The 26,555-nt window shown below is 43.8% G+C and overlaps 1 protein-coding gene across 3 annotated transcripts in view; it reads left to right on the forward strand.

Annotated features, from left to right (window-relative positions):
* The window catches only part of ATRNL1 (attractin like 1), a 2,205,421-nt gene that overhangs the window by 712,543 nt on the left and 1,466,323 nt on the right, over positions 1-26,555 (forward strand). For all 3 annotated transcript variants that reach the window (XM_029610472.1, XM_029610473.1, XM_029610474.1), the window contains exons 13-14: positions 11,960-12,078; positions 21,649-21,781. In XM_029610472.1, coding sequence (XP_029466332.1) covers positions 11,960-12,078; positions 21,649-21,781 — 252 coding nt within the window. The remainder of the gene's footprint in view (positions 1-11,959; positions 12,079-21,648; positions 21,782-26,555) is intronic.

Genomic DNA, 26,555 nt, shown 5'->3' on the forward strand with positions numbered 1-26,555 from the left:
TATATATATATATACACACACTTGACTTTTCAAAAATATTTGTATATTTGTATATGAAAGTAAATTTTATGGTAATACTCTCAATTACATCTTTGAGTATAAAAGCATGATGTCCAATTATGTGATTTTTACAGGATTTTCTGGAAAGGGCTGCAATGGGAACATAATGAATGAGTTTAATTGTCAAAATTTCAGGGGTGCCTTTAGGCTTAAAATTAATTGGAGGGGGACATAAGGCTAAAGGCTGAAGAACCTTGGAAAAAGTTTCCCAAATCTGTCCAGGGGTCTCCCTGCCACTCAGGTTTTCAGGCTGCTATAATGAATAAACCTGTCTGAACGGAGAGTCAGAGTTGCCTCAGGGCCTGTGGGTGCATGATGGCTCCACCGCTTGTGCTGATTTTACTTTACGTTTCTGCAGCTATTGCTGCTACAGGTGCATAAAGATCTACAGCATTGCAGTTAGAGGAATATAGGAAAGAAAGAAAGGAGGGGAGGGGCTGGGTAGAAGGTGGGGGCAGAAAGGGAAGGCAGGGACTGCTGCCTCTGGGGGCAGAGGTGGAGGAGAGGTAACTCCTGCTGCTAGGCAAGGAGGTGGGGGAGAGGGGGCTACTGCTGTTGGTTAAGGGTTTCTAGGGGAGTGGGAGCTTCTGTTGCTGAGCAGATGGTTGGGAGAGAGAGGCTGCTAGGCCGGGAGTGAGGAAGAGAGAGGGAGAAGCAGCTAGGCAAGGGGTGTCGATGGGCAAGGGCTGGGTGGAAGAGAGAGAAGGGATGCTGGACAAGGCGTGAGAGGAAGAGAAAGGGAAAGATGCAGGACAAGAAGTAGGTGGGGGAGAGACAGGGTAATGCAGATTAAGGAGTGAGTGGGGGTCAAAGGGGGGTACAGGGGAAGGAGTAGGGGAAGCAGGGCACAGAGTGGATTTGGGGGAGGGGAAGAAAGGGGATGGGGACGAAAGAGTGGGGTGCTAGGTAGGAGTGGAGAGAGAAGGGTGTGCTTTACTGAAACTGCTGATCCTTTACCAAGAAAGGACACAGTGCTGTGCCAGAGCAGCCACTGGTAAATCAAGGGGGAGCCCTGGCTGCAGGAAAGGCAATGGCTGGGAGAAGTGAGAGGACAGCTAAGGAGAATCAGTGTGGGGATGATTTGATGGAGAGGAGGTTTGAGAGAGCCAAAAAAGAGGTGGCTCTTAGGAATTGGGGAGAACAATGGAGCCAGACAGATGGAGATTGTTTCAGAAAGCAATTCAATTAGAAGGAGATGAAGGATACAGTTGGGGAGGAAACATGAAAAAGGGGGAGATGGAGGGATGAAATCCTGATATAAGTGGATACAAGGGCAGAAAAGACAAAGGGAGAGCAATGAAAGCAAGAGATTCAATGTGATATGTAAGGGAGAAAGTGAAAAAAACAAAACAAAAAAGAGGCTAACTAATTGCACAAGAGTGAAAACTGCAATGAGTGGTGACCAAAAATTACAAAATAAACATTTCAAGGAAATAAAGGCCGGACAGGAAAGAAATAAGAAATGGCAGGGAGAGCCTGGAAAAGGATTTAGGAATGACCGTGGATGAAAGAAAAATATCCAGAGAAGAAAGGTAGAAAAAAGGTGTTTTATTTTCAGTTTAGTGATAGGATGTGCATCTTGTGTCTTTCTATTCTGCACAGTACAGGAGACTCCAGCGTTGTATCACATGCAGTCAGGTTTCTTGCACCTGTTCTGTATTTCATGAGGGTCTGCCTGTGTGTGTAATTCAGATCTTTATTTTATTTAAAACCATTTATAAGCTGCCTACCCAACAAACAAGGCCACTCAAAGTGGTGTACAATAATATTTTCATTATTTTGTTGGCGTGTAGTTTGGGCATAGGTGTCTGTAGCAGCACAGCTTGTTTTGATTTCACAATAGGAGGTGTATTGCTGTAATTGCTTTAATTTATAATGGAAAGGTGATCTATTTAGAGAATAAACTAAACTATTCTAGAACCTCTTGTAATACTGGCAGTGCTGCCTTTTTATATGTAATGGTGTGGCTATTTAAGTCATGGTAAGAGAGAACACTGTACCAGTGCCAACACAGATAAGACAAAGGAGATTTTGGGTAAAGGACTGTGTGCAATTCTGGTCATCATATCTTAAAAAAAGATATAGCAGAATTAGAAAAGGTACCGAGAAGGGCAATCAAAATGATAAAAGGATGGCACGATTCCCCTATTAGGAAAGGCTAAAAAGATTAGGACTCTTTAGCTTGGAGAAGAGATGGCTGAGGAGAGATTTGATAGAGTGGAGTGAAAGGGGTAAACACAAATTGGTTGTTTACTTTTTCAAGAAGTACAAAGACTAACAGATATGCAATAAAATTACTAGGTGATATACTTCAGACAAATAGAAGAAAATATTTTTACTGAACGCATAATTAAATTCTGGAATTCATGCAGGATCTTTATCCTGTTGCACTCTATGCCATTCCGGACATAAAGTGCCATCCTGCCTCGCCCTCCTCTCTATCATTGCGATATAATTTGTTCCCCGGTATAGCACTGTCCCATTGGTTATCCTCCTTCCACCATGTCTCTGAGATGCCAAGTAAGTCTATGTCATCATTCACTGCTATACATTCTCATTCTTCCACCTCCTTCTTAGACTTCTGGCAATAGCATACAAAGATTTCAAAGTGTGTTTTTTGTTTTTTTTATTTTCATTCTGCTTTCTAATTGATAGGGATAAATTGGAATCTTTTAGCTCAGGTGAGTTTTTAATTACAGGCACTTGGATTACTTTTCTTATTAATGGAACCTCACTGTTGGGGTGCCCTAATTCTAATGCATCATTAGTATCCTTTGAAGATACCTCCCTCCGAACCATGCACTGCTGAGTGACTGTCAGCTTTCCTCTTTGTTCTAGTTTAAAAGCAGCTCTATCTCCTTTTTAAAGGTTAGCACCAGCAGCTTGGTTCCACCCTGGTTAAGGTGCAGCCGATCCCTCCAGAAAAGACTCCCTCCCCCCCCTTTCCTCAATAGGTTCCCCAGTTCCATACAAAACTGGCTCCCTCTTTCTTGCACCATCGTCTCATCCACACATTGAGATTACAGAGCTCTGCCTGCCTCTGGGGACCTGTACGTGGATTAGGGAGCATTTCAGTGAATACTACCCTGGAGGTTCTGGATTTCATTTTTCTATCTAAGAGCCAAAATTTGGCTTCCAGAACCTCCCTCCCACATTTTCCTATGTTGTTGGTGCCCATGCATGACGACAGCCAGCTCCTCACCAGCACTGTCTAAAATCCTTTCTCACAGGACAAGCAGGATGGTAGTCCTCACATATGGGTGACGTCAGTGGATGGAGCCTGTCACGGAAAACTTTTCTGTCAAAGTTTCTAGAAAGCTTTGACTGACACTGGCACACTGAGTGCACTGAGCATACTCAGCATGCCCTGTGCTCACAGGGATAATGGCATGCTTCTTTTTTCTGCGCTTCTGTTAGTACCATGGTCAGGAGCTCCGTGAGAAATTCTCACAACTTTTCCACACGGAAACACTTGAAGTTTTACTTCACAAATAATTTTTCCCTACACGGGTCTCCCTTCGCATACATTTATTTGACACTCAGTGAGTACTTTGCCCTGTTTTCGGTCGGTTCCTTACTAATGGTTTCCCAGGCCTACCAACCGAGTTGCGGCCTTCCCTCTCCCTATGTTTTAGCCCCACAAAGCCTGCGAGTTGCGATCCTCCACCTGGTTATTAGGGCTAGTGGGATAGGGACATCCATAGTTACCATTGCTGCCAGAGCCGCTGTCAAATCCAGGCCTCCATCGATTTCCTCGGTACCTTAGTAGCGGTCGATGCTCCCATCAATGCTGTCGGTGCCTCAATCCATGCCTTCCTGATGCCATCGATTCCCGCATCGATTCTGTCAGTGCCATCGATGTTTACATCCATGACACTGTTTTCTCCATGAATTCCATTGATGCCCACATCGATGTCATCAACGCCCATGTCGATGCCATCGATGTCTGGGTCGATTCCATTGATGCCTGGGTCCATGCCATTGATGCCCCGGTCGATGCCATCGAAGGCCGTGTCAATTTCATTCATGCCATCGACGCCCACGTTGTTTCCATTGGTGCGATCGTCAATTCTATTGATGCTATCGTTACCTTTGTTGATTCACCGATGCTGTCCAATGCCCTCGGCGAATTGTCGATGCTGCCATCGATCCCAACGATGTCGGTATCAATTTCACCGATGCCATCGATGACTCTTTGATTCTTCGATGCCACATCGATTCCATCGATACCTACGTGCTTCCGTCAGTGTTATCGATGCTCCGCCTGTGCCATCGACGCTTTCATCGATGTTTTTGATGTTACCCTCGAAGCCCCCTTCAATGCCGCCATCGATACTGTAAATACTACCGAGCACCTAAACGCAATGCCCTCGACTACACAAAATGCTCCATGCGTCGGGGTCTTACCCAAAGTCCCATATCATCCTAGGGCACTAGACAGTGCCAGGAACAGTGCAGGCATGCTGACAGTCTGTCACCACTCGCCATCCAAGACAGCAAGGGCATACACCTCGACACTGGGGAAAGACCAGGCCGAGCACCGTAGCAATCATCATCACCAGTACGGTGACCATCCGCCACGACGCAATCCAGGACATTGGTGCTACCTTACTCAGTGCTGGAGAATGTCCGGGCTGAGCGCCGAGACAAACATCGCCACTGCCACCGTCTCTGTTACACACATTGGTGGCAGTTCCTCGGTGCTAGAGAATGACCGGGCCGAGCTCCAAGGTATATCTATTCTGCACTGGCGTCATTGAACATTGAGCCAGTTGCGAAGCGTGCCCGGGTTCATGAGTCATGTGCTCCTCTGTTCCCAAGGTGCCGAGGCGTTCCCCACCGACACCAGTGCGGGGTTCTGAGCTACCACAAAATAATGTGGAAGTGCCAGACATGCCTAGCCTGTCTCCTCTGTAGCTGCGCTACCATACCAGATTACAGAGTTGTCGGACATTTATGTTCTTCAGGCTGTCCTCGATACCTCCTGAAATCCACGGAGCCATCAAGATTCACAGACTCGTCCTTCTTCGATCCACCACGAAGAACGGTAAGTGCTCTAATCCCGCTTCAGCGACATTCCCATCGAGACCTAGTCACTAAATCGGGCCACATGGTTTCGTATGGTTCTAGGTCGTATTATCTTCCAAGAACTGTGTTAGTGTCACATATCGCTATTGCTGGCTATGATTGACACAACATCAAGAGAATCTCTCTACCAGTATTTGGGATTGCATCAAGTCATCCTCCAGTTTTCAGCAACGGGACTCTGTTCTCGATAATACTCTGGCTTCTGGATCCTGATTACGGTCCAAAGGCCCGAAGACCTGGCGACAGTTCTCGATGTTTTCTTGCACAGCAGACAGAGATGCGGGTAAGACTTTTACCGCTCATGCTCCTTCCTAGTGCGACCCCCTAAATTACATATTGCATGGCGCCCCCCCCCCTGGGGTTTAACTAGAAAAGGTTTACAAGAAAAAGTTACCAAAGAAGCATATTGAGGATTTCCCTCGCTGCTCTGGGAGCTTTCCAAGATCTCTCTCCCTTCTAGGGTAGGCATCTTTATGGGTAACCTGGTAATTGTTCTACCTCTAAGCTTGTAGATGTTTTTGCTATCAGCGGTGTAGATGTCCGCACAAAGTCGCTGGAAACACAGAATGCTAATTTGGCTGGGGGGCCTGCCTCTATGGCGGCCGCTGCTTCAGACGCTGTCCGTCCCGTCGGCACGCCCAGTCTCCCAGCCGCGTCATGTGTGGGTGGTGAGGGAGTCACTGGGGCTCCAGGGCTTAATGATATTTCATCCAGTAGGGCAGGAGTTTGCTCTATTCCTTCGCTTACAGCGGAGCCAACATCCTGAGCTAAATATGCGATGGAGCAAAAGCCCTCTATGCTCGTCTGTATCATAGCTGGCTGATGGGGAGCTGAGGCTGCAGCCCTCAATCGGCCTTTTCTCTTAGTGTGTGGCATAACCCGAAAAGGAAATAAGCAAAAAAGACGAGGTAACTCCGCAGCTTAAGCCATCACTTTCATCCCTCACGACGCCATTTTGATTCTGCCGCGGGTCTTATTACATCGGCCCCCATGGATGCCAAAGCTCCTCCAACGCTTCTGTTCCCAGCACTGAGAGCGAATCATTTCCAGCATTCAGTGCGCGCTTTCTTCATGCCATTCACCCTGGGGATAAGTCAGAGGCTGGCAGGACTCAAAGGAGAAGCTCAGGAAGGGAAAGATCAGGTGGGCGCCACACAAACCAGGCCCGGCTATCCATGCCTGAATGCTGCCCATGCATTTTCACTTTCCATGCTTCACTAGGAAGAAGAAGAAGAAGAATGCATGATTGCGGACATTCTCAGAAAGCAGCTCCTAAATGTTTAAGAGCCACCACTGGTGCCTCTTGTTGCTGTGAAATGCCGAGAGCAGAGTCCAGGTGCTGGCCTGCATCTCAGCATCAGGCACACATGATCAGGTCTGAAGGCACACCAGTGAGCCATGACACACACACTGGTTGGGAAACACTGGACTGTAGGTCTTTTATGATTTTTCTAACTCTGGAATGCATGTAGCTATAACAGATACTGACTGTGGTTTTCCTTTCTTTACATTGTAGTAGATTTGTTCTGGGTGTTGTAAGTGTACAAGCAATCTTGAAAGGTCTAGTCTGCACTGCTCTACCAGTATTGGAGAGTGGTAGGATAATGTGTATGTGCCCGTCTGTGTGAGGGAACTTGTGCTGCTGTTGCCAGTGCTGCACCTGTTTTGTGAAGGATTTTGGTATCTCGTGATGCCAAATTTGTGCTTCGTACCAGCACTTACTGTAATTCACAGCTTAAATGATTATTCCTGGCATATTCTTCTGGTACAGTGTTGTGAGGGATTGAGAGCCAGTGTTTCTAAAGTTAATGCATTTTTAAAGAACTTCTGTAACACAAAAAAGTATTACATTCCTTCTAAAGTTGTAGATGTAGCCAGTTCTTCAGAAGCTAGTTTTTCACTGTCAACACTTTCTAATTCAGTGCAACCAGCATTTTTTTTTTTTTTATACAATCTATGAAATCTCAGCAAGTTTGCAACTTTGTATCCTGTTGGGAGGCAATTCTGTAAAAATCTGATTGAAAAGTAAACTGGGTCATAGCATTTCTTAGAGGCACAAATACTCAGACTGTGAAGGAAGTATTCTGGCAAGTTAGAGAATTGAGTGGGAATAGTCAGTGCTTGGAAAATACATTGGAAGTCTCTTTCTGTGAACTCTTTGAGAGAGCACATTCAGAATGTAACAGTGAGCAATTTGCCCTTGGATTTTCACCTTGAAATATCATAAAAAAAATATCCTAGATACAATAAATAAACCTGCATATGCATTCATGCCATTTCTGAAGTTATTTTGAAAATTGATCCTTCAAAATAAACATTACCAATGTTACCATTAATTGTGAATTATGCTTTTTATGCCTTTGACATGAAAAGTGATATAACTAAGTACTAACATAGGTGATCCCTGTTTTAGAAATAGGGCTGAGGGTTCCCTATGTCAAGGATTACAATAAAAACACAATCATTATACAACAAACAGTAGCCACAGTTTCCAATTTAAATTCCCATCCTCCTCTTATAGGAGGGCTTAACCACTCTCTTCCTTCCCACCTGCTCATCCCCCCACCAATCACCAGTACCCTCTGTGGTGGTTGAGCCTGCAGCTTGGGGTTTTGATTTCTCCCAGCCCACTTATCTCAAAGTTTAGAGCAGGGGTCCCCAGACCTTGCAAGAGAAGGGCCACATAGGGCATTTCAGAATCACAGATGGCATGGGGAGGGGGATTCTCCTGGGAATTTTGCTCATGAGAGGGGGATGGTGAGCATGTCTGGATGATTTGAAATGGTGGGAAAAGGAAGGGGATAGGGTTCCCATGGCTGTGTCAGAATACCAAATGCAATATTTTAGATTTCTTAGAAGTTGGGAGCCCTGCCATACCCCTGAGAACCCTGCTACCTGCCTACCCTACATTTGCACTTCCTGAAGTAGTAGGTGTGTATGACTCTCTCCCCTCCCCTTCACTCATTCCCCTCTTCTTACTCACCCCTCTCTTCTCTCTTATTCCCTCGACTTCCTCATTCCCTACACCCTCACGCACCCTTCTCATTCACTCTCTTTTCCTCTCACTCCTTCATTGACTCACTCGATCACATAACTCCTTTCCTTACAGTGGCGGGGCCTGGTTTCTCTGCTAGTGGTGCCGTTCACTTCTGATCTTCTGCCGCTGGTGGGATATAAGAATACTGGCCAGCCTTTCTGCTGCCGCCAGACTTGACCAGATCTGGCTGTGCAAAGTTAAAACCCTACAGTTTGTAAAAATCAGCTTGGCAGACCATAGTTAGGGACCCCTGGTTTAGAGTAATAGCTTATGGTATGAAACAAGCAAAGTGCCAAGACACATAACTCTTATAAAGTACCACTGGTAGTGGTAACCCTGAAGGGAGTGTACACCTACATTGCCTAGGTTATCTGCCTTGCTGATTCTTGTTTTCTTGCAGCCTATCTAGGTTTCAAAGCAAGGTTTCATTTTTGTATATTTTATTTCTTTGTGCTTTTTGTTGTGAATAAAACATGCACACTTGTTACTATGGCCACCGTCATGCTTTTCAAATTTTCCACCCTTGACTTTCCCTCTTCCATTGCTCTATATTCTCTCTCTCGCTCACACTAATCTATATTTTTGTGCCACTAGGGATTTGAGAATAATTTGAAGTCAAACTTGAACCAGACTGATTCAGTCTGCTTGAAACTTGGCAAAATATTTCAGATTTTCTCTGATTGATTTGGTGAATTCTGAATTGGGTCTGTGGAAGTAAACCGCAGATCCTCTAGTTCACGGAAGATGCAGGACTACGGGATGTTTTTTATTTAAAAATCAGGTCCAATAGTTGATTTGACAGTCCTGCAGCAGTGGGGGGACGGGGGGGACTGTTTTGTGGAATTGGTTCATGAGTTTGTTTTTCAGGAAACTTGCCTTCTTGCCAGATGTGAGCCTGACGGCTGCATAAGGTTATGATGAGGAACGTCACCCTGCTCCCCAGATCTATTCTCATCACCCTGAAACCAGTCAGGTTTTCAGATTATCCACAGCAAATACACATGAGAGAAATGTGCATGTACTGGGCTTCGGTATTTTTATTGTGGATATCCTGAAAATCCCTCTGACTTGCAGGATCAATTGGGCAATTTTAGTAACCACTGGCCTGAGAAAAGAGGACTACAAACCTATGTATGCCATGGGGCAAAACCAAGACTGGATCAAACTTTCCCAAAAAAACCCCCAAAAAGCAATAGTAAGAAGCAAGTTGGCATCCCTAATGGCAGAAGTGGCTAAGCTGGAGCTTTATAAAACTTTAAAATCTAACATTTCTTCAGGCACATTAAAGGCCAGATTAATAAAGGGTATTTTGTTTGTGTTAATTGCAAACTGAATTGTTGAAATATTGTTGTGCTTGTTCTGCTGCATTAAATCATTGAAAATGCCAAAGCCTTGGTTGGGAGTGGGGGATGTGAGGGCTTTCCTCAGGCTTGGAGCGTTTATTGGAAGCTGGTCCTTTTTAGCTGTGTTAAGGAGGAATTAGAGGGAATTTATTTCTTTCAATAATTTTTGAGCCAACAATTACCTATAAAGTTCAAACATTTGCGAAGATCTTGCCTAATAGCCTTCAAACACTACCTGAAGGCAGTAAGAGCTTTTGTACCTCTCACTCAGAAAAATTTTCTACCCTCTGGGGATGGGTGGGGCCTCCCTACCAATGAGTTTTAAAGTCTGCTTATAGGAATTTAATTTTTTGTTTTGTTTGTGATTTCCTTTATATTTTCCTTCTTGCATGGCGACTGATTTTCTTTTTTATAAAAAGTTGAAGCCTGTTTTAAAAATAAATTCTTGGCTCTTTCCATACAATACAGTAGGGTTGTTGAATTATCATAAATGTGAAATTTGTGAGTAGTAGAGACTGTTGTTAAGGCTTCAACCCTAACTACTGTCCTTTCACATATCTTTTTTATACATAAATGGGGTAATTTTCAAAAGGATTTACATGTGCAAATGTAACTGCTATTATAGCAATTTTCAAAAGCCATTTACTTATGTAAAGTGCACTTATGCGGGAAAATCCTATGGACAATTCAATTGCAATTTTCAAAAGCCCACTTACATGAGTAAAGCACATTTATAAGTGTGTCTGTTTTAAATATCAGGCCCAAAGAATTTAGTAATGCTCATGGTAGATATGCAAACCTTGATGACTGGAAGCACTGCTGCTTGAAAATTTCTAACATGCTCATCCTTTGTGTGTATGCTCCCCAAAGGTCGGCGCTAATTTCTTCCGGCACCGGGAAAGTGCACAGAAAAGCTGTAAAAACTGCTTTTCTGTGCACCCTCCAACTTAATATCATAGCGCAGCTGTCGGGCCGAAAACCGGACGCTCAATTTTGCCGGCGTCTGGTTTCCGAGCCCGTGGCTGTCAAACCCGCTGACAGCCGCCGCTCCTTTTGCCCGGATCTGCTGCCGGACCTAATTTAAATACTGCATCGCGCGCACCGGCGAGTAGCCGGTGCGCGTGCCGGGAGAGCGGGCATTCGCCCGCTCTCCCACAGACTTTACTGTATCAGCCCGTGAGTTAGGCCGATGCAATATAGTGTGCTGGTCAAGCGCACAGCTTTACATGCACTTGGATGCACGTTTTGGATGTGTGTCCAAAACCCCTCATGCAATAAGGGGATTAGCTCGTCCAAACCAGTGCATAGCTAATAGTGTTCATCCCATGTAAATTACCCCCAATGCAAAAAATTGTTGTGCAGCTATGGCGCCCATTTTAACACTGCAAATTTAATTCCTGCCCGCTCAAAGGCCGACGAAAAAAAACAAAAACTCCTGCTTTCTGTGATTCCTCCTATTAATATCCTAGCGATACTAAATAAGAGGAACCGCAGAAAGCTGAATTATGTCCTGCTCAAGGGCTTAACAAAAACAAAAATCCTGCTTTCTGTGGTTCCTATTAGGGGGAACCACAGAAAGCAGCATCCCCAAGGTCTGGCCCAATCAGAATCCCTGCCGGCAGTGAGTGAAGGAGTGAATACATTAATATTAAGTGTTGGGTTCTTGATATTAATTTATTCACTCCGTCACTTCCTGCTGATTGGTCCATTCACTGTCACATGTCAGTGAAAGGACCAATCCCCGTTCAGAAGGCTGTCCTGAAAGGGGATTGGTCCTTTTAAATGGCAAGTTTCAGTGAAAATTACCAATCAGGAACAGCCCTGTCAGGGGTAGGGAGTGAGTTCTGGCCTGGCTATCCTAGATGCACAGCCAATTCTCCTGGGTACCTGAGGCAGAGCACTAGGGACGCACAAATTAACCATTGCACATCTCTTTTAGCGGCGGAAGCTCATTTGCCTATTTAATTGAGCACCCACGAAAGGTGGAGGTGCGTGCATTCAAAAAATATGCGCCCAGTTTGGATGCACGTTTTTTGTGCACTGATATTGTATCGTCCTGAGTGAGTGTTGAATTGTAGCAATAATAAACACAAGACAAAGAAAACGAGGAAGCAGACAATTAAATGAAATGTCTTAATGTTTTTTGCTCTGTGTTCTCCTGGATGCACTTTTGGGAGGTGTACACATTCTTAGGGCCTCCTGTTTCAAAGAGAAATGGTTTATTTAACTGCAAACAGCCTGAGCTGCAGGTCAGATGTTGCAGAAGTGTTCAAGTGCAAGGAAAGCATGGAGCTGGGTTTGTGCTGGCCAGCTGCTGACAATCGCATCTGTGGTGAGAAGTAGCCAGAGAGTGGCTCAAGCAGCTGTTAAAGAATGTCTTCTTACATCTGACGTGTTCCTCCTTTTTAAAAATGTTCCATTTGTGTTGCAGCTGCTGCTGATGACAGATGTTACAGGAACATGGACTGCGCCAGCTGTACAGCCAACACAAATGGCTGTCAGTGGTGTGATGACAAAAAGTGCATTTCAGTGACCAGTAACTGCAGTGTGGTGAGTAACACAGGCTGTATGCGTGCAGCTGCTGATGTTTCTTGATAATTACCATCTTGCTGGCCTAAACTCAGCTGGAATATTACATATGTGAGGCGTCTCTTTGCATTCTTTTTCAGAGCTTTGTCACTTAAGCTAGGAGTTTTAGGGGGAACTGAGACCCTGCACTTATTATAAAAGAGAATATCTGGAGGCTCAGTACCTGCACCACTTGGACTCAAGTTCCTGCTCTTCTCATACAGCAGGAGCCATCGGGGCTCAAATCCCTGTGCTGCTTATACCGTGAGGGCTACTGAGATATAAGTCTCTGTGCTTATTACATAGTAGGAGCTCCTGGGCGCTGAGTCCCTGCGCTTATTGAATAGCAGGAGCTCCTGGAGACTTCTTTCCTTAGCTTATTTTACAGTAGGAATTCTGGGAGGAGAGTCCCTGGGCCCCTGCATTGCTTGTATAATGGGAGCCACTGGGACCCAAGTCCCTGTGCTTATTATATAGCAGGAGCTCTCAGAGGTTATCTCTTTATTTTCAGTATTGTAGGACTGGAGCTGTTTAGGAATGTAAAATGTTTTGGGGACAAATGAAAAATTTAAATTAGTTGTTCTGTCCACATAATATTAAGCAAATTACAGTGTGTTGCTATACAGCAAACCTAGGATGTTAAGGGGAAGTGGAAGAGTATAGACGAGTCTCAAGGTGGAAATTTAAGGAGTTTATCTATGGAATTGTAGTAAATAGGAAAAATAAGTACGTTAAAGATGGAAGAACAATGTATATTTGCTCTCTCCAGTCTAATTGATTTCCCTGTTGTAGTGTGGCTTTTAAACTCTTCAGCCCTGGGGGCCAGGGTTCTCCGGCAAGGAGGAGGCCTAAGCTTCTGGAGCACTAGGTACTATGGTGGAGTAACCAGGATACACAATCACTCTAATTCCGCCCGCCCTACCTTATTTTGTATCATTTTGTCCACCAAAAATAAATCTATGCATGAATATGTGGCATGGGCATTGGAATAAAAAGTATACTGGCGAGAAATTGGGTGCCTCTGTCTCCATATATCCACTAGCCCCCAATTGTCGGATAAGGCCGTAAAGTTTCTCTTGGCTTCCCCTAATGAGGATGTAGTAGCTCCAGAATTATACAGGTTGGGCTTCAAGGTAAGATTAAAATCACCTCCCAAGATTAGCAACCCATTAGCTTGTTGGGAAAGTTTCTCTTCCAATTCCTGAATGAATAGACCCTGATTAGTATTTGGGAAATAAACATTGATTAATGTTAGCACCTCCTTCCCGACTCTAATAGTGAGGATCAACAAGCGACCCGTGATTTCAGCATACTGGTGCAACACTTCATGCACACAGGTAGAAGTTATTAATATAGCCACACCAGTGTAGCGGGAACTCACTGAACTAGAAGCAAAAAATTGTGAAGGGTAGTCCCTATATTTAAGCAAGCCCTAGTATTGTTTTTTCAAGTGAATTTCTTGTAAATAAAGCTATTGCTACTCTGTGACTCAGTAATTCTTGAAACATAAGCTGACCCTTCCTATATGAGTTGAGACCCTTTACATTCAGTGATAAGTCGAGCCATTTAAACCATAATGTTTGTGTAATTTCCATATCCCAGTACTCCATCCATGTCATTAAGAATACCCATTCAATATGAAGTATAAGAGTAAGAGAAAACTGTGTTGATGCTTGGTGCCCCCACCCAGCATTTCCCCTGGTCTCCCGAATGTCTGCTCCGCCTTCGCAGCAGATCACCCCAGTCATGGGGGATACCACAGGAATAATGTTGGGCGTGGGGCTAGTGTGTGTCTCCCTGGTCGTCCCCTTTCATTTATCCGCTTGCAACCAGCTTAGCAAGTAAATCTAATAAGTCCCCTAAGCATAATAACCATAACCAGAAAATAGCATGCATAAATTCAGCACATATATAGCTAAGGCCTAGGCTCTTAAACTCAGGGCCTTTATCTTATACATAGCTACCAGCATTCCAGTACTTTTCCAGATAAAGGTAAATATGAGAAAACCCTTAATATTAAGGACTATTAAAGAGTCATCCTTGATCAGATGTAATCAGATGTCAGAGACCTAGGAACATGGTTGGACAACCAACTAAACCTTAAAAAATTTATAAACACCACCACCAAGGACTGCTTTTATAAACTACAGGTCCTCAAAAAGCTAAAACCTCTTCTTCATTTCAGCGACTTCCGCCTAGTACTTCAGTCCATCATCTTAACAAAACTCGATTACTGCAACTCCATCCTTCTCGGACTCCCCTCTAGCACTATCAAACCCCTTCAGATGGTACAGAACGCCGCTGCTAGAATTCTCACAAACTCCAATAAAAGAGATCATATCACCCCTATTTTATGCAATCTACACTGGCTACCCATCAAATACAGGATTCAGTTCAAAACACTCACCATCATTCACAAAGCTATAAACAACATCGCACCCATCACATTAAAGACACAACTTCGAGCCCACACATCTTCCAGACCCATCAGAAGCGCCTACAAAGGATCTCTGTATGCACCACCTGCAAAATCACTATTAAGAAAGAGAGCACTATCAACAGCAGGTCCACACCAATGGAACGCACTTCCACCAGACTTACGCCTTGAACCCAGCCTACCTGAGTTTAAAAAACAACTAAAAACTTGGCTCTTTAGACTTGCGTTCCCAGACTTATAATGTAACCAGGCTTCCCGACCTCCTTCCCAGACTCACAATGTAACTAGGCTTCCCGACCCTTCCCAGACTCACAATGTAACCAGGCTTCCCAACCTCCTTCCTTCACCCTCCACTCCCACACTACCCATTGCTCATTCCTAGCCAATTCTTTGATAAGCTATTCAGCTCCAAACTTTCTGCAGCCATAACATTAATTTCATCAATGCAATCACCATTATTGTCTCCTCAAAACATACTATTGTAACCTTTATTGTACAGTAGGGATCTCATGCCCGATCTGCCTCCCACTCATGTTGATCGGAGCTACTTACTCTGAGCTGTTTATTTAACGGCATTCTATGTTTATCTGTTACTGTAAATAAGCCATGTTTAACGTTTTAAAGTTTTAATGCAATGTTATGTAAATTTTAATGTTTTAATGTAAAAAGCCCTGGCCAGACAAGCCCCGGGCGAGTTCCCGTTCTCTGTAAACCGGATTGATTTGTATCTCATACAGGAATTTCGGTATAGAAAAATTAAAAATAAACAAATAAATAAATAAATCAGAAAGATTAGAGCCCAGATCTTCTGACTGGTGATGCAATCTGCGCCGTCCGTTCACCACTCCTGCCATCTTGGGTTTTGATCTTTCTTTGGTAGTGGGACTGGCTTCGTCGGGATGGTAAAGTTAATAGGTAACCCCACACTTTTAAAAGCTTCCGCAGCTTCTGGTAGTGTCTTCTCTCGATATTAAACTCCCTGATATGAAAAATAAAGGCCAAAAGGGAAGGTCCATCGGTAGCGGATTTGCGCTCTTCGCAAGTCTTGAATGGCTTCTTGTAGTTCAAAACATTTGAGCAAGGTAGTGGGTGCCAGGTCTTGGAATATAGAAATCTTATGTTCTTCCCATTGCCAGTCAAGTTGTTGTCTAGCTGTGTCATAAATCAGCGATTTTTGTTGGAAACTGCACAGGCAAATGACGATGTCCCTTGCCTTGTTATCAATTCTAGGCCCAAGTGCATGGTGTGCCCGTTCGATGTCCACCGAAGTAAGTCTCTCATCATTTAAATTGATTGTCTCTGGAGCCACTTTGCCTAAAAAGAAGGCACAGATTTTAATTGCCACCTCAGTGGCGTCTTTATAGCTGTCCAATTCCAGGACCCCTCGGATCCTTACATTATAGCGGTGGGACTGGTTCTCGAGGTCCTCAAGCTTCTCATCGAAAGATTGATTTTCTTGCTGTAGTTGTTGGCACTGCGTAGTAAGCGCCGCCATGTTCACTGCGTGACCATCCACTCAGGTATTGAGTTCATCGACACGATTTCCCAATGCTGCTAATCTTCCCTTATGTCGGCTATCGATGCCAGCAGTTCCGATTTGTGCTGCTTGAGATCGGATCGGAGCTCCTGAAACCAGCCCCTCATTTCCTCTCTACTAGGGGGGTCCTTCGATTGAGGCTCCGGCACGGAGGTTAGGGACTCCTCCCCGCTGATTGCGTCATCATTGTGCTCTGCGGCCTGTGCGCTGTCTGCTAGCAGAGTTTCTGTCGGTTGTTTACTACAGCCTAAGTGTTTCAAATCCGCAGTTTTTCACTTCGTGGCCATCTTAGTGTTTTAGTAATTTTCTGGTCTCGGTGCTGGTTTTTGGCGATGTGGGGCGAAGAGTAAAGTTCCAAGGAGCAGGAGCTCAGCTCTCACACATCCATCTTTGTTGCTCACGGCATAGCACCCCCTATTTCTGTCATTTAAGTGAAGGGCTGGTAAGTGACATATCCGTCCCTGAGATTAATGAATGTTAACTCTTTTGACTGAGCTCAGTGTGTTCAGCTGGTTGGAAGCCTGAGTGGTTGTCTAATAGTCATAGAAACAAAGACATGACGGCAGAAAGAACCATCCAGTCTGCCTAACAAACTTCCCATGATAGTATTTGCCACACCATGCAGGTTACCCCCATGTTTCAATTAGTGCTGCTTGTCATGCTTTGCTTATGGACATGGCCGTAGAAGCGGTCCTGTATTTTTCCCTAATATCTGTGCATCAGTACCTCAGACTGTAAAAGAAAAAAAAAAATCATGGCTCGTGTTAGTTGTCTTTGCATTGAAATTCCCCTTCCTGCCCCTCCCTACCCCCTTCTGACTATGAGTGCTTGTCTGTTCATAGTCACGTTCGGGACAAGTGTGGTTGGCTGTTAATTGTCATGTTCAAGTATAATCAGTTTGATCACAGTTTGGCTTTTCCAGAGAATATTGGCGGGCTTATGTCAGGGCAGGGCTAGATGTCCGTAACGTCAGTGAGTCAACTTTCCTCCATCTGCTAGTAGGAGTGCATAACCCACTGGTGTGGATTTGCCTGTCTTTCTTAGAAGAAAGGAAATTATCAGGTAAGTAGTATTTTCTCCTTAGTAAAAGAATTGAAACTGGGACTAAACATCTAACCACCTACAGTGGGAAGAGCCGTGATATAAATTGGGATTCTGAAAGAGGATTGAACTGCATGCAATCCATGTAATTGACGTAAGTGAGAAGAAGAAAGAATTGAAGTGTTGTGAAGTGTGCTTCCAAAGAAGTGAGGTCCCAATTTATTCATCTTTCTGCTTTCTTATTATTTACTGACTGTAATTGGAATCAGACTTAACGCTGTAAATAGTATTCAGTCATGTAATCAACTGTCAGTAAAAGAAGCTGGAAACCACCTGCTTCTCAGTGCTTTTGTTTTTTTTAATGAAAAGACTGTGGTACTTATCAGTGCTACGTATGGAGGACAGAAAAGGGCTTGTATTGCAAGGAAAGGGTCTCCTGGAACTCAGAATGCAAATGCTATCCAAGAGAATCAGAAAGAGTAAAGAGGAGTTGTGTGCAGAAAGGATCCATTCTGGTTTCTTCTGCGTGCCCCTGGGTGTTAGCTAAAGGATCCATCCCGCCCATGGGTTTACATGTGTGTGCCTTTCAGCATCTTGATCTGTTGCCTCGTGTGTTCAGTGTTCACTGCTGTGTGATGATCAGCTTTGCCGCAGTGCCATTGCTACTGTACAATACTGTGTAAAATCAGAATAAGCGAAGACTGAATAAAGGAAGAGCTTACATTGATTTAGCAGTTGCTGGGAAGTACAGCAGTCCACAGTGACTCCACTGAATGCAGTGATGTTACCTACGCTGTGATATATTAGACAATTAAGAGGATATTGCTGCTATGACCTTTCACTTCACTGGGATCACTATTATATGGATACAGATTATTGACAACATTGTTACAGAAGCTGGACTACTGGCCTGGGAGTAGCATAACATTGCACATCCTGCCCCTGGATGAGCAGAGGCAGCCTTTCTAGCCATCAAGGGGGAGAGAGACTTGAGCCTGCTGACCAAGATGGGGTCTGTTTCCTCTTTTCCTGGCCACATGAGGCCATTGTGATCCCAGAATTGCTTCAGGAGAAGGGGGAGAGGGAGGGGAGGTAGCAGGGCAGAGAAAATGCATGAGGAGAAAAGTCCTTTATTAGGGTACATGTGAAGATTCTAATTGGCAGCTTATTGGACGTCCTTCTCATAATATCAGCTTATACATACAGTAGGGTTGGTTCATCCCCACCCCCCCCCTAGATGTCTAGATAAGGTACAGCTTAAAGACTCAGGGAGTCTGTGTTTGAAGAGTCAATAGAAGAATTGGGGCAGGATTTGATTAAACTTTGCAGTAGCTTTATGGAGGTAAGCATTCCTATCAAAATAATGCCTTTTCTCCTGTATCAGCATAAGGGTGCATTTGTCCTTAGAATGGTCTGTGATTCTTAATAGGCAAATCATCTTACAAATGGATAGTTGGATGTTTATCTTAGTTACCCATTATAATGGTTCCTGCAATACAGAATTAGAAGTACATGAAAAAGAATGTCGGCATCTTAATAAAATGATGTTCCTAATATACAGGGCCTGCATTAGTCATGCCCTGATTTACACAGAAAGCTGTTACTGGCTCTCATAAAGAATTAATTCTACACTGCAGCCTGTAGGCTTCACAGATTATGACATTGTAGTACAGAGATGTTAACAAGGGGTATTAGGGGAGGACACTGGCAGTGAGCAGATGGTGCTTATTTGCAATTTAAAACTCATCATGGGTTTTTCAGGCAGATCCATTCATATGCATGACCTGAAATTGAAGAACAAAACAGCGCTCCTGTATGCAGAATGTCTGTGCCTGCATGCTTGCATTCCATCACTTACCAGTTCATATGTGCTGCTGGCACTGGTGTCTCTTATTACTTAAGAGTGTCACTGCATGAATGTTTGGCACATGCACCTCAAGGTGAGGAGTAGCACTCATATTCATTAAGAGACAGTGAACAGCACATGCTACCGGAAATCAAATATAGAGAAATAAGATAAATCGAGGCGGGGTAAAAAAAAAAGCCATGGTGGAGAAATTCTCTCACACTCCATTCGTGAAATTGTTAAGTTGATATTCCGTTGTATACACCAACACTGTGTCGTAGTTAAAGCTAAAAAGAATGAGAGGGGTTGGTGTATGAAGATAACAAGTGATTTGATTGGCTGATAAATCTCTCGTTTCTGTTTGAAATGTATGAAGCGCTGTGCCTGTTCTTTCCTTTCTGGACATGCCCTCAGCCCATCCTAGAGCTGTTTATGCTCTGCAGATAGAGAAGTCGTTTAGAAGAGTGATAGAGCACTTGGCGTGATCCGCTGGAAAATTCTGTTTGCAAACATGTATCTGGTTCGTTGGTCCAGCAAGAACAGCAAACAAGCCCCAGAAGACCAGTTACTTTTCTTTATTGTTCCTGGAACTGGTCCTTGGTGGGACTGAAAGCTCATTACAGTAACTGCACTGATCCAGTACCTAGCAATTAGTGGCTGCACTATGTTCTCGGGATACACTAACATTGCTATTGCTGCATTGAGACATGGTATTGCTATTATATGCCATAATAGTGCTCCCATTTCCTTTCATTTAAGCAAGAAATAAAAATAGTGCTTTTTTTTTTTTTGTCTCTGCGCTGCCTTTTGGGTTTCTAGCTCAGTTGGAATAGGCATCTACTATAGTGCCATGAGCCTTCATTCACAGCTCTCCAGGGTTTTTTCCTTACCCTAGTTTATATCCCCTTCAACTCAGCCCAGCTATAGCAGCAACAGCCCTTGGGAAGGAGCATGCACTAGGGCTCCTTCCAGAAACCTACAGTTGTGATCCATTGGGTGTTTCCATTACATAATGACTGGGATTCCTTTGCCCCTCTTCTCAGGGGCTGTGACCCTTGCTTCCATAGCATCCCTAGCCCTGGCTGGCTCAGGCTGCAGGAGTCCTGGCCTAGAAAACCAACCCAGGTTCTCTGCATGGTTGTGTTCACTGCTGCCAAGCCACCAAGCTGGCCCCATTACCACTGATTTTATTTCTCATATAATCCAGTCAAATACATTAACATGTTACCACTTTTTATTCCATTCCAGACTCTCTTATAACATATGAAGTTTAGCAGCTCTTCTGCTTGTTCTAGTCACTATTGCTGTTATGGATAGTGTTAGGTTGGAGTGACACTGGACTGTTTATCATTAGTTCCGCTTTGCTGCCACCAAAATAGCAGGTCGATACAGTACAGTGCGCTCCACCGGACGCGGTGGATGCTTCACAGTGCGTCGAAATTATTATTTCGACGCGCTATTACCCCTTATTCGGTAAGGGGTAATAGCGCGTCGAAACCCCCCCCCCCCCCCCCCCCCCCCGAAACTAATAGCGCCTGCAACATGCAAATGCTTGTTGATGGCCCTATTAGTTATTCCCGCGCAATACAGAAAGTAAAATGTGCAGCCAAGTCACACATTTTACTTTCAGAAATTAGCGCCTACCCAAAGGTAGGGATTAATTTCTGTTGGCGCCAGGGAAGTGCACAGAAAAGCAGTAAAAACTGCTTTTCTGTGCACCTTCCGACTTAATATTATAGCGATATAAAGTCGGAGGCCCCAAAAGTTAAAAAAAAAAAAAATTAATTAAAAAAAAAAAAATTAAAAATCGGCCTGCGGGTTGGAAGACGGATGCTCAATTTTGCTGGCGTCCGTTTTCCGAACCCGTGGCTGTCAGTGGGTTTGAGAACCGACGCCGGCAAAATTGAGTGTCGGCTGTCAAACCCGCTGACAGCCGCCGCTCCTGTCAAAAAGGAGGCGCTAGGGATGCACTAGTGTCCCTAGCGCCTCCTTTTACCGTGGGCCCTAATTTGCATAGGCCACCCTCCTGAATCGCGCGCCCAGGAGAGTGGCCTGTGTGCATTTTCCTGAATCGACCTGTAGGATTGCATTATAAGCAGCTGAGCAACGGCATTAGTCAAGAATTAATAAAAAGGAATGAGGAGGAGGAGCCGAGGCAAGAAACAGCAATTTTATGTTGTCTGAAATTGCAGTTGGAAGATCTGTGTTCTTTTAACATGTGGGTGGAAGGGTGAGGACCGCAGTGTCCACTTTCCATAGAATAGGAGGAACATTTCAAGGAAAATTCAATTAGCCTGCAGACATGAACATGAATTTCACAGAGGTTTGATGCAGTCATTAACAGTTTGTGCCTGCCTGCACTGAAATTCCTTAAAAATGCTATCCTGTTTTTCTCTGATGGCCAAATTAAAATTTTGGGAAAAAACAGGGCAAAAGAAAAGCTGAAAAAAAAGCCAGCAAGTTGCACAATGTTCAAAGAGTACTTCTTTTGCCTAAGGATTTCATTTCCAGCAAAGTTTGGAAGAGAAAATTTGTTATGAGGAAACACTGATACAAAAAGTGTGGTGTTAGTTTTGTCCAGTTGTTAAATGCAGCACGTCAGGGCGAAAGCTCCATAGTGCCAGTCATAATGGTATCAAAACTCTTTATAACGTGGTATTGTCCATCATCTTTTTTTCCTTTTCCCTCCAGTCTGTCAGAAACTACACTAAGTGCCACGTAAGAAATGAACAGATTTGCAGCAAACTGACCAGCTGCAAGAGCTGTTCCCTGAACCTGAACTGCCAGTGGGATCAGCGCCATCAGGAGTGCCAGGCTGTGCCAGGTAATGTCTCTATCCCCAAAAAAGATTTGAACCGTGCTGACATGTGGCCTTCATAGCAGGTCAGAATAATAGCAGTGTTATCCATCTTCATAGTGTGATACAAAATTACTGCATCCCTGCGGTTGCAATTTGGCGGCACCGAATTGCTTAGAGGCCGATACTGAGAAGATGCAGTCACCTGCCTAAATAAAACGTCTTCCCTGCCGAGTTCCTAAATTTAGGGGCCTTCAAAGTGTGTGTGGGCGGGGGCAAAGGCAGGACCAGGCTGGGGGAATGAAGTATAGGTGCTAATTTCCAGCTCTGGGTCCCTAACATAGGCGAGGCAATAACTGGCCTAAATTTGGGAACCTGATTTGAAGAGCTATATTCAGCCCAAAATTAAGGCACCTTAGATGGGCTAAGAATAGGTTTCTAAATGGAGGCGTTCCGCTATTTAAATATCAGCTTCTTAGCATCTTGTTTTGAACACGAGGATGGATATGCGACTTGCTCAAAGTCAGCCAGACCTCCGAGCCCATCCCTACTTATGGGAAGACTGCTGTTAAGCTTAGCATCTTGTTTTGAACACGAGGATGGATATGCGACTTGCTCAAAGTCAGACAGACCTCCAAGCCCATCCCTACTTATGGGAAGACTGCTGTTAAGCTTAGCATCTTGTTTTGAACACGAGGATGGATATGCGACTTGCTCAAAGTCAGACAGACCTCCAAGCCCATCCCTACTTATGGGAAGACTGCTGTTAAGCTTAGCATCTTGTTTTGAACACGAGGATGGATATGCGACTTGCTCTCAGAGTCAGCCAGACCTCCAAGCCCATCCCTACTTATGGGAAGACTGCTGTTAAGCTTCCCAGCTCTTCCTGCATCCTCCCTGCCCGTCCCCTGCCTTTTTGAGTTGTAGTAGCATTTTTGCTCTCCTCCCACATCCCCTGTTGCCTGTTCTCTATATCTATCACCTTTTCTGAGAAAAATACTGCTTCATAAATATTTCCTTACTGTGGAAAACACATTGCTCTTCTGCCTGCCTTTTCCTGCCTCCAGTCACTGCTGCCTCTTCTGGTACTACTTCTCCACCTAATAATGCTGGACTCTTGTAGAGAGATAGTCTAACACTGACAAGTCTGTGTGTATTCTGTCTGTGATCACAACTCTTCAGTGTACACACTAAGAATGAACTTAGATTATGATATTCACTGTGGGGGAGGGGGGGAAGTTACCATAAACATGCCCTCTGACTTTTACAGAAAGCATTTGCAATACGTTTTGTGTTGAATCCCCTCAGGGACCCCTTTTTTTAAATCAGACCTATTAATTTAATGAGCTGTCCCCTGGAGTGGTGAGCAGCAAAACTAATAAGGATGGCACTGTATCCCCTGGCAGGATCTTGAGCCTTGTTAATTACAGGACTGATTCCCACTATCTTTAAGGACAAAACACTTGTCAGTAGCTCAAATCTGAAGTTCAACGAAGACTTTTAAAACAGATCTGACTGCAGAGAAATGGGGAATGGTTTCAGAGCTTTAAGTATTATCTTGCTCAGAAGCTTGTTTGTTTTTTTTCTTTTCATTCCATGAGGGTGTTTTTATTTGATAAAGCAGATGAATGGCTGCATCTCTGGTCTTTAATTTTACAGAAGTTCATTGTATGTGTGGATGTAATAACCCTCTTGCTGTTATAAAGAAAACAGTTTTATGATGATGGGGATGTAAATCCAAGTTTGATAAGATCTGGAAACTTTGACTTACCATATTTTTAAAATATAGTTTGAAATAAATGAATATACTGTAGTTCTTTGTCCTACAGTACAACACTGAGGAGGTTACTGAATATGAATGTAGAATCTGTTCATCAAATCTGTACTTCTTTTCTGTATATAAGTTTTCTTTTCTTTGAAATTTTATAAAAAGAAGCATTAAAAAATAAAGTTCATTGCACATCCTGTTTGTTGAATTTAAATAGATGGCTTTATGGAATGATTTGTTTTCTTGGAAAAAAAATGCATTGTGTTGAGATATAGCTGCTCTGTTGATACTGCTTTCCCAAAATTGAAGTTTTGCATTTAGGTTAGCATTGTTGTTTAAAGGAGAACTGCCATTTCCTCAAGCAGAATTCATGTGTGTGTAGTTAGAGGAGAACTACCTTTTCCTGATGAACATGATGGAGAAGTCTACATACCCAGGAGGAAAGTGAAGTCAAAAACACCACCCCAGTGAAGAAAAACTGAAGTGCCAATAAAGTTATGTAAAAGTAGAAAGAGTAGAAGAATAAAAGGATGTCAGTGGGGTCGGAGCTCGAGTGAGACTCAGCTCCTCCGAAACCTTCCACATCCCATTGAGAGGGTGCCACATCCAGACAACTGCCAGTGAATCACTAACTGGAGAAGGCTGCCAGCCATTGGAATTGATAGGGAGACAGCAAGAGGCTGATTAAAAGGCAAGGGCCTTTGTGATGGCACCAGGCTCCAACCTGTCCTAGGCTGGGGGGGGGGGGGGGGGGGGCTACACTCATCCTGAGGATCTTGCCTGGAGAGACCTGAAAGACTCAGGAACAGCATCCAGAAAATATATTTTCCTAGAAAGGGTGATTGATGCATGGAATGGAAAAGGTAGTGAAGCCAAGAATGGTAATGGGATAAGCACAGAGGATCCTTAATGACTAGAGGATGGAAATGGGGTATCTGTGGTAATATTTCATGTAGTATTTTGCATGGGGGTAGCCTGCTTGGAGCGGAAGTTACAACTCTAAATGGTAGGCGTATGGGCAAGGCATTTTCATTCACCTTCCACTGGCCTTCATATTAGAAACTGATACATTGACCTTCAGGAAGGTACTGAAAACCTCTTTGTTTACTGAAGCTTTTCCCTCTGTGACTGTTCTGTGTTTTGTATACTAAGGGTTATATTCTATTATTTGTCAACGTCTGATCTTGATCTTTTATGTTTTTATTATGTTTTTTTGTTCCAATAGCAAGCCATTGCTAACTATGGGAACTGTTATAGAATGCTGTTAATGCTTTGTTTTATTCTGTATTCTGAAAAAAGCAGAATAAAAATGTTAAAGTAAATAAAACCTGCACAGAGCAGGAGTTATAACCCTAAACAGAAAGTGTGCAGATAACTTGTATGAAACAGCAGCCTGGATGGACCAATTTAGTCTTTATCTGCCACCATTTTCTGTTACTAAGACGGTGGCTCAGAGGTTAGTCCTTGAGGGCCATCAAACTCTCTCAGCCACAAAAGAAGACCTTCATAGTAACACAGAATTGTGATTTCTGCCTGGGCTTGAAATAGTTTTGTAGCTTTCAGATCTAATTAGAACCCAAAAATCTAGAGCACTCTGCAGAGTCAGTGATCCAGTGAAAGGAAGTGAGAGAGAGGAGAATCAGCAAAATCATAATGTGTCTGTGATGATTCTGTTATGGAAACTCTGGTGTGGTGTGGCCATTTCCCTGTGTTTTATTCTTGTTGTTTGTAATTCTGACACATGTGACTGATGGGCTTCACTTAATCCAGATTTGCCACAGAAGTGCCAAAGCTCAGAACCTTTTGACAGTGGATGCCTCGCTTTCCAGTGTCTGCTTTCGTAGTCTGGCATGCCACTGTGGCAGTGGGACTGTTAAAACTGTCACGCATAGATGAACCAAATGTCAGTCCCTAATTATAATTTAATATTAGTTGTAAGTCAGTGGGGAAAAGATCACCCTGCAGCATTAATTTTATTGAGTCACCTGATCTAAAGAGTCTGTATACCTTTAAACATTTTATGACTGTTGTGTTGCTCTGATGCCGGTATTTACCTCTAATAGCACATAGCATATCCTGGGTGACCCTGTGGGTGTACTGAATGGCACTTTCAGGCTGAGGTGGGTTGGATAAGCCTGACTTCAGCATACTGAAAAACTGAGAAAATATTTGGTGCTTATTGTAGTGGTCTGGCACTGCATACTGGTTACAAGCCTGAGGAAATGCTATTTCCCACTCAGCTGTGAGGAATAGACATCTCATTATGTAAAAAAGGACTTTAATGTTTTAAACTTTAAAAACATATTGCACAGACTGTCAGAATATAATATTAAAATGTCTTTCATCTTGTTCTCCCCTTTTTTTTCTCATCAGAAAGTGAAATCCAGGGAAATATGTAGGGGAGTTGTGCTTTTATTGCCGTTTCTTTATTAACATTGCCAAATGACAGAATGTATCTGTTGTTCCTGTTCATACCCCGGATCAGTCCAGACAAGTGGGTTTATGCAGATGGAGGCAGAGAACAAAACTTTGAGGCACTGCTACATAACCGAGAGTGCCACCTGCAGTCCCTCAGTATTTCTCTGTCTCTAGCAGATGGTAAATGGAGTAAAACCTACGGTCTGACTAAAAAAAAAAAAAAGTTTTGAGACTAGAGATTTTGAATTTGGAGGCTCCCTGAGGTCTTAGGCTCCTTCGTGGATCATTCCTCTGGTGGAGACGGGTGACCGGGGGGTTAGGAGCCTCTGGCTGGTTTAGCCCATTACTGTCCATAGGTCCTGCTAGCCCAGATGGCTGGCTCCCTCGCAACCTCTGAAATCTCTGCCTGAGACCTGCTGGTCCCTGAAGGGAAGAACCCTTTATTGTTGTTTTCCTCTTTGGATTAAAGTTTGTTTTAAAAAATAAATAAATAAAGAATTTGATCTTGCGAAGCAGGAACTGCTATTGGGACTTGACGATCAGGGCATCTTTGTGAGCGCCTTGGGGTTGTTCCTTCAAGCCAGGGGATCTGGAGTGTCTGAAGGAGTTTTCTCG

The sequence above is a fragment of the Rhinatrema bivittatum genome, chromosome 7, assembly GCF_901001135.1.
Source record: "Rhinatrema bivittatum chromosome 7, aRhiBiv1.1, whole genome shotgun sequence".
NCBI lineage: Eukaryota > Metazoa > Chordata > Amphibia > Gymnophiona > Rhinatrematidae > Rhinatrema > Rhinatrema bivittatum.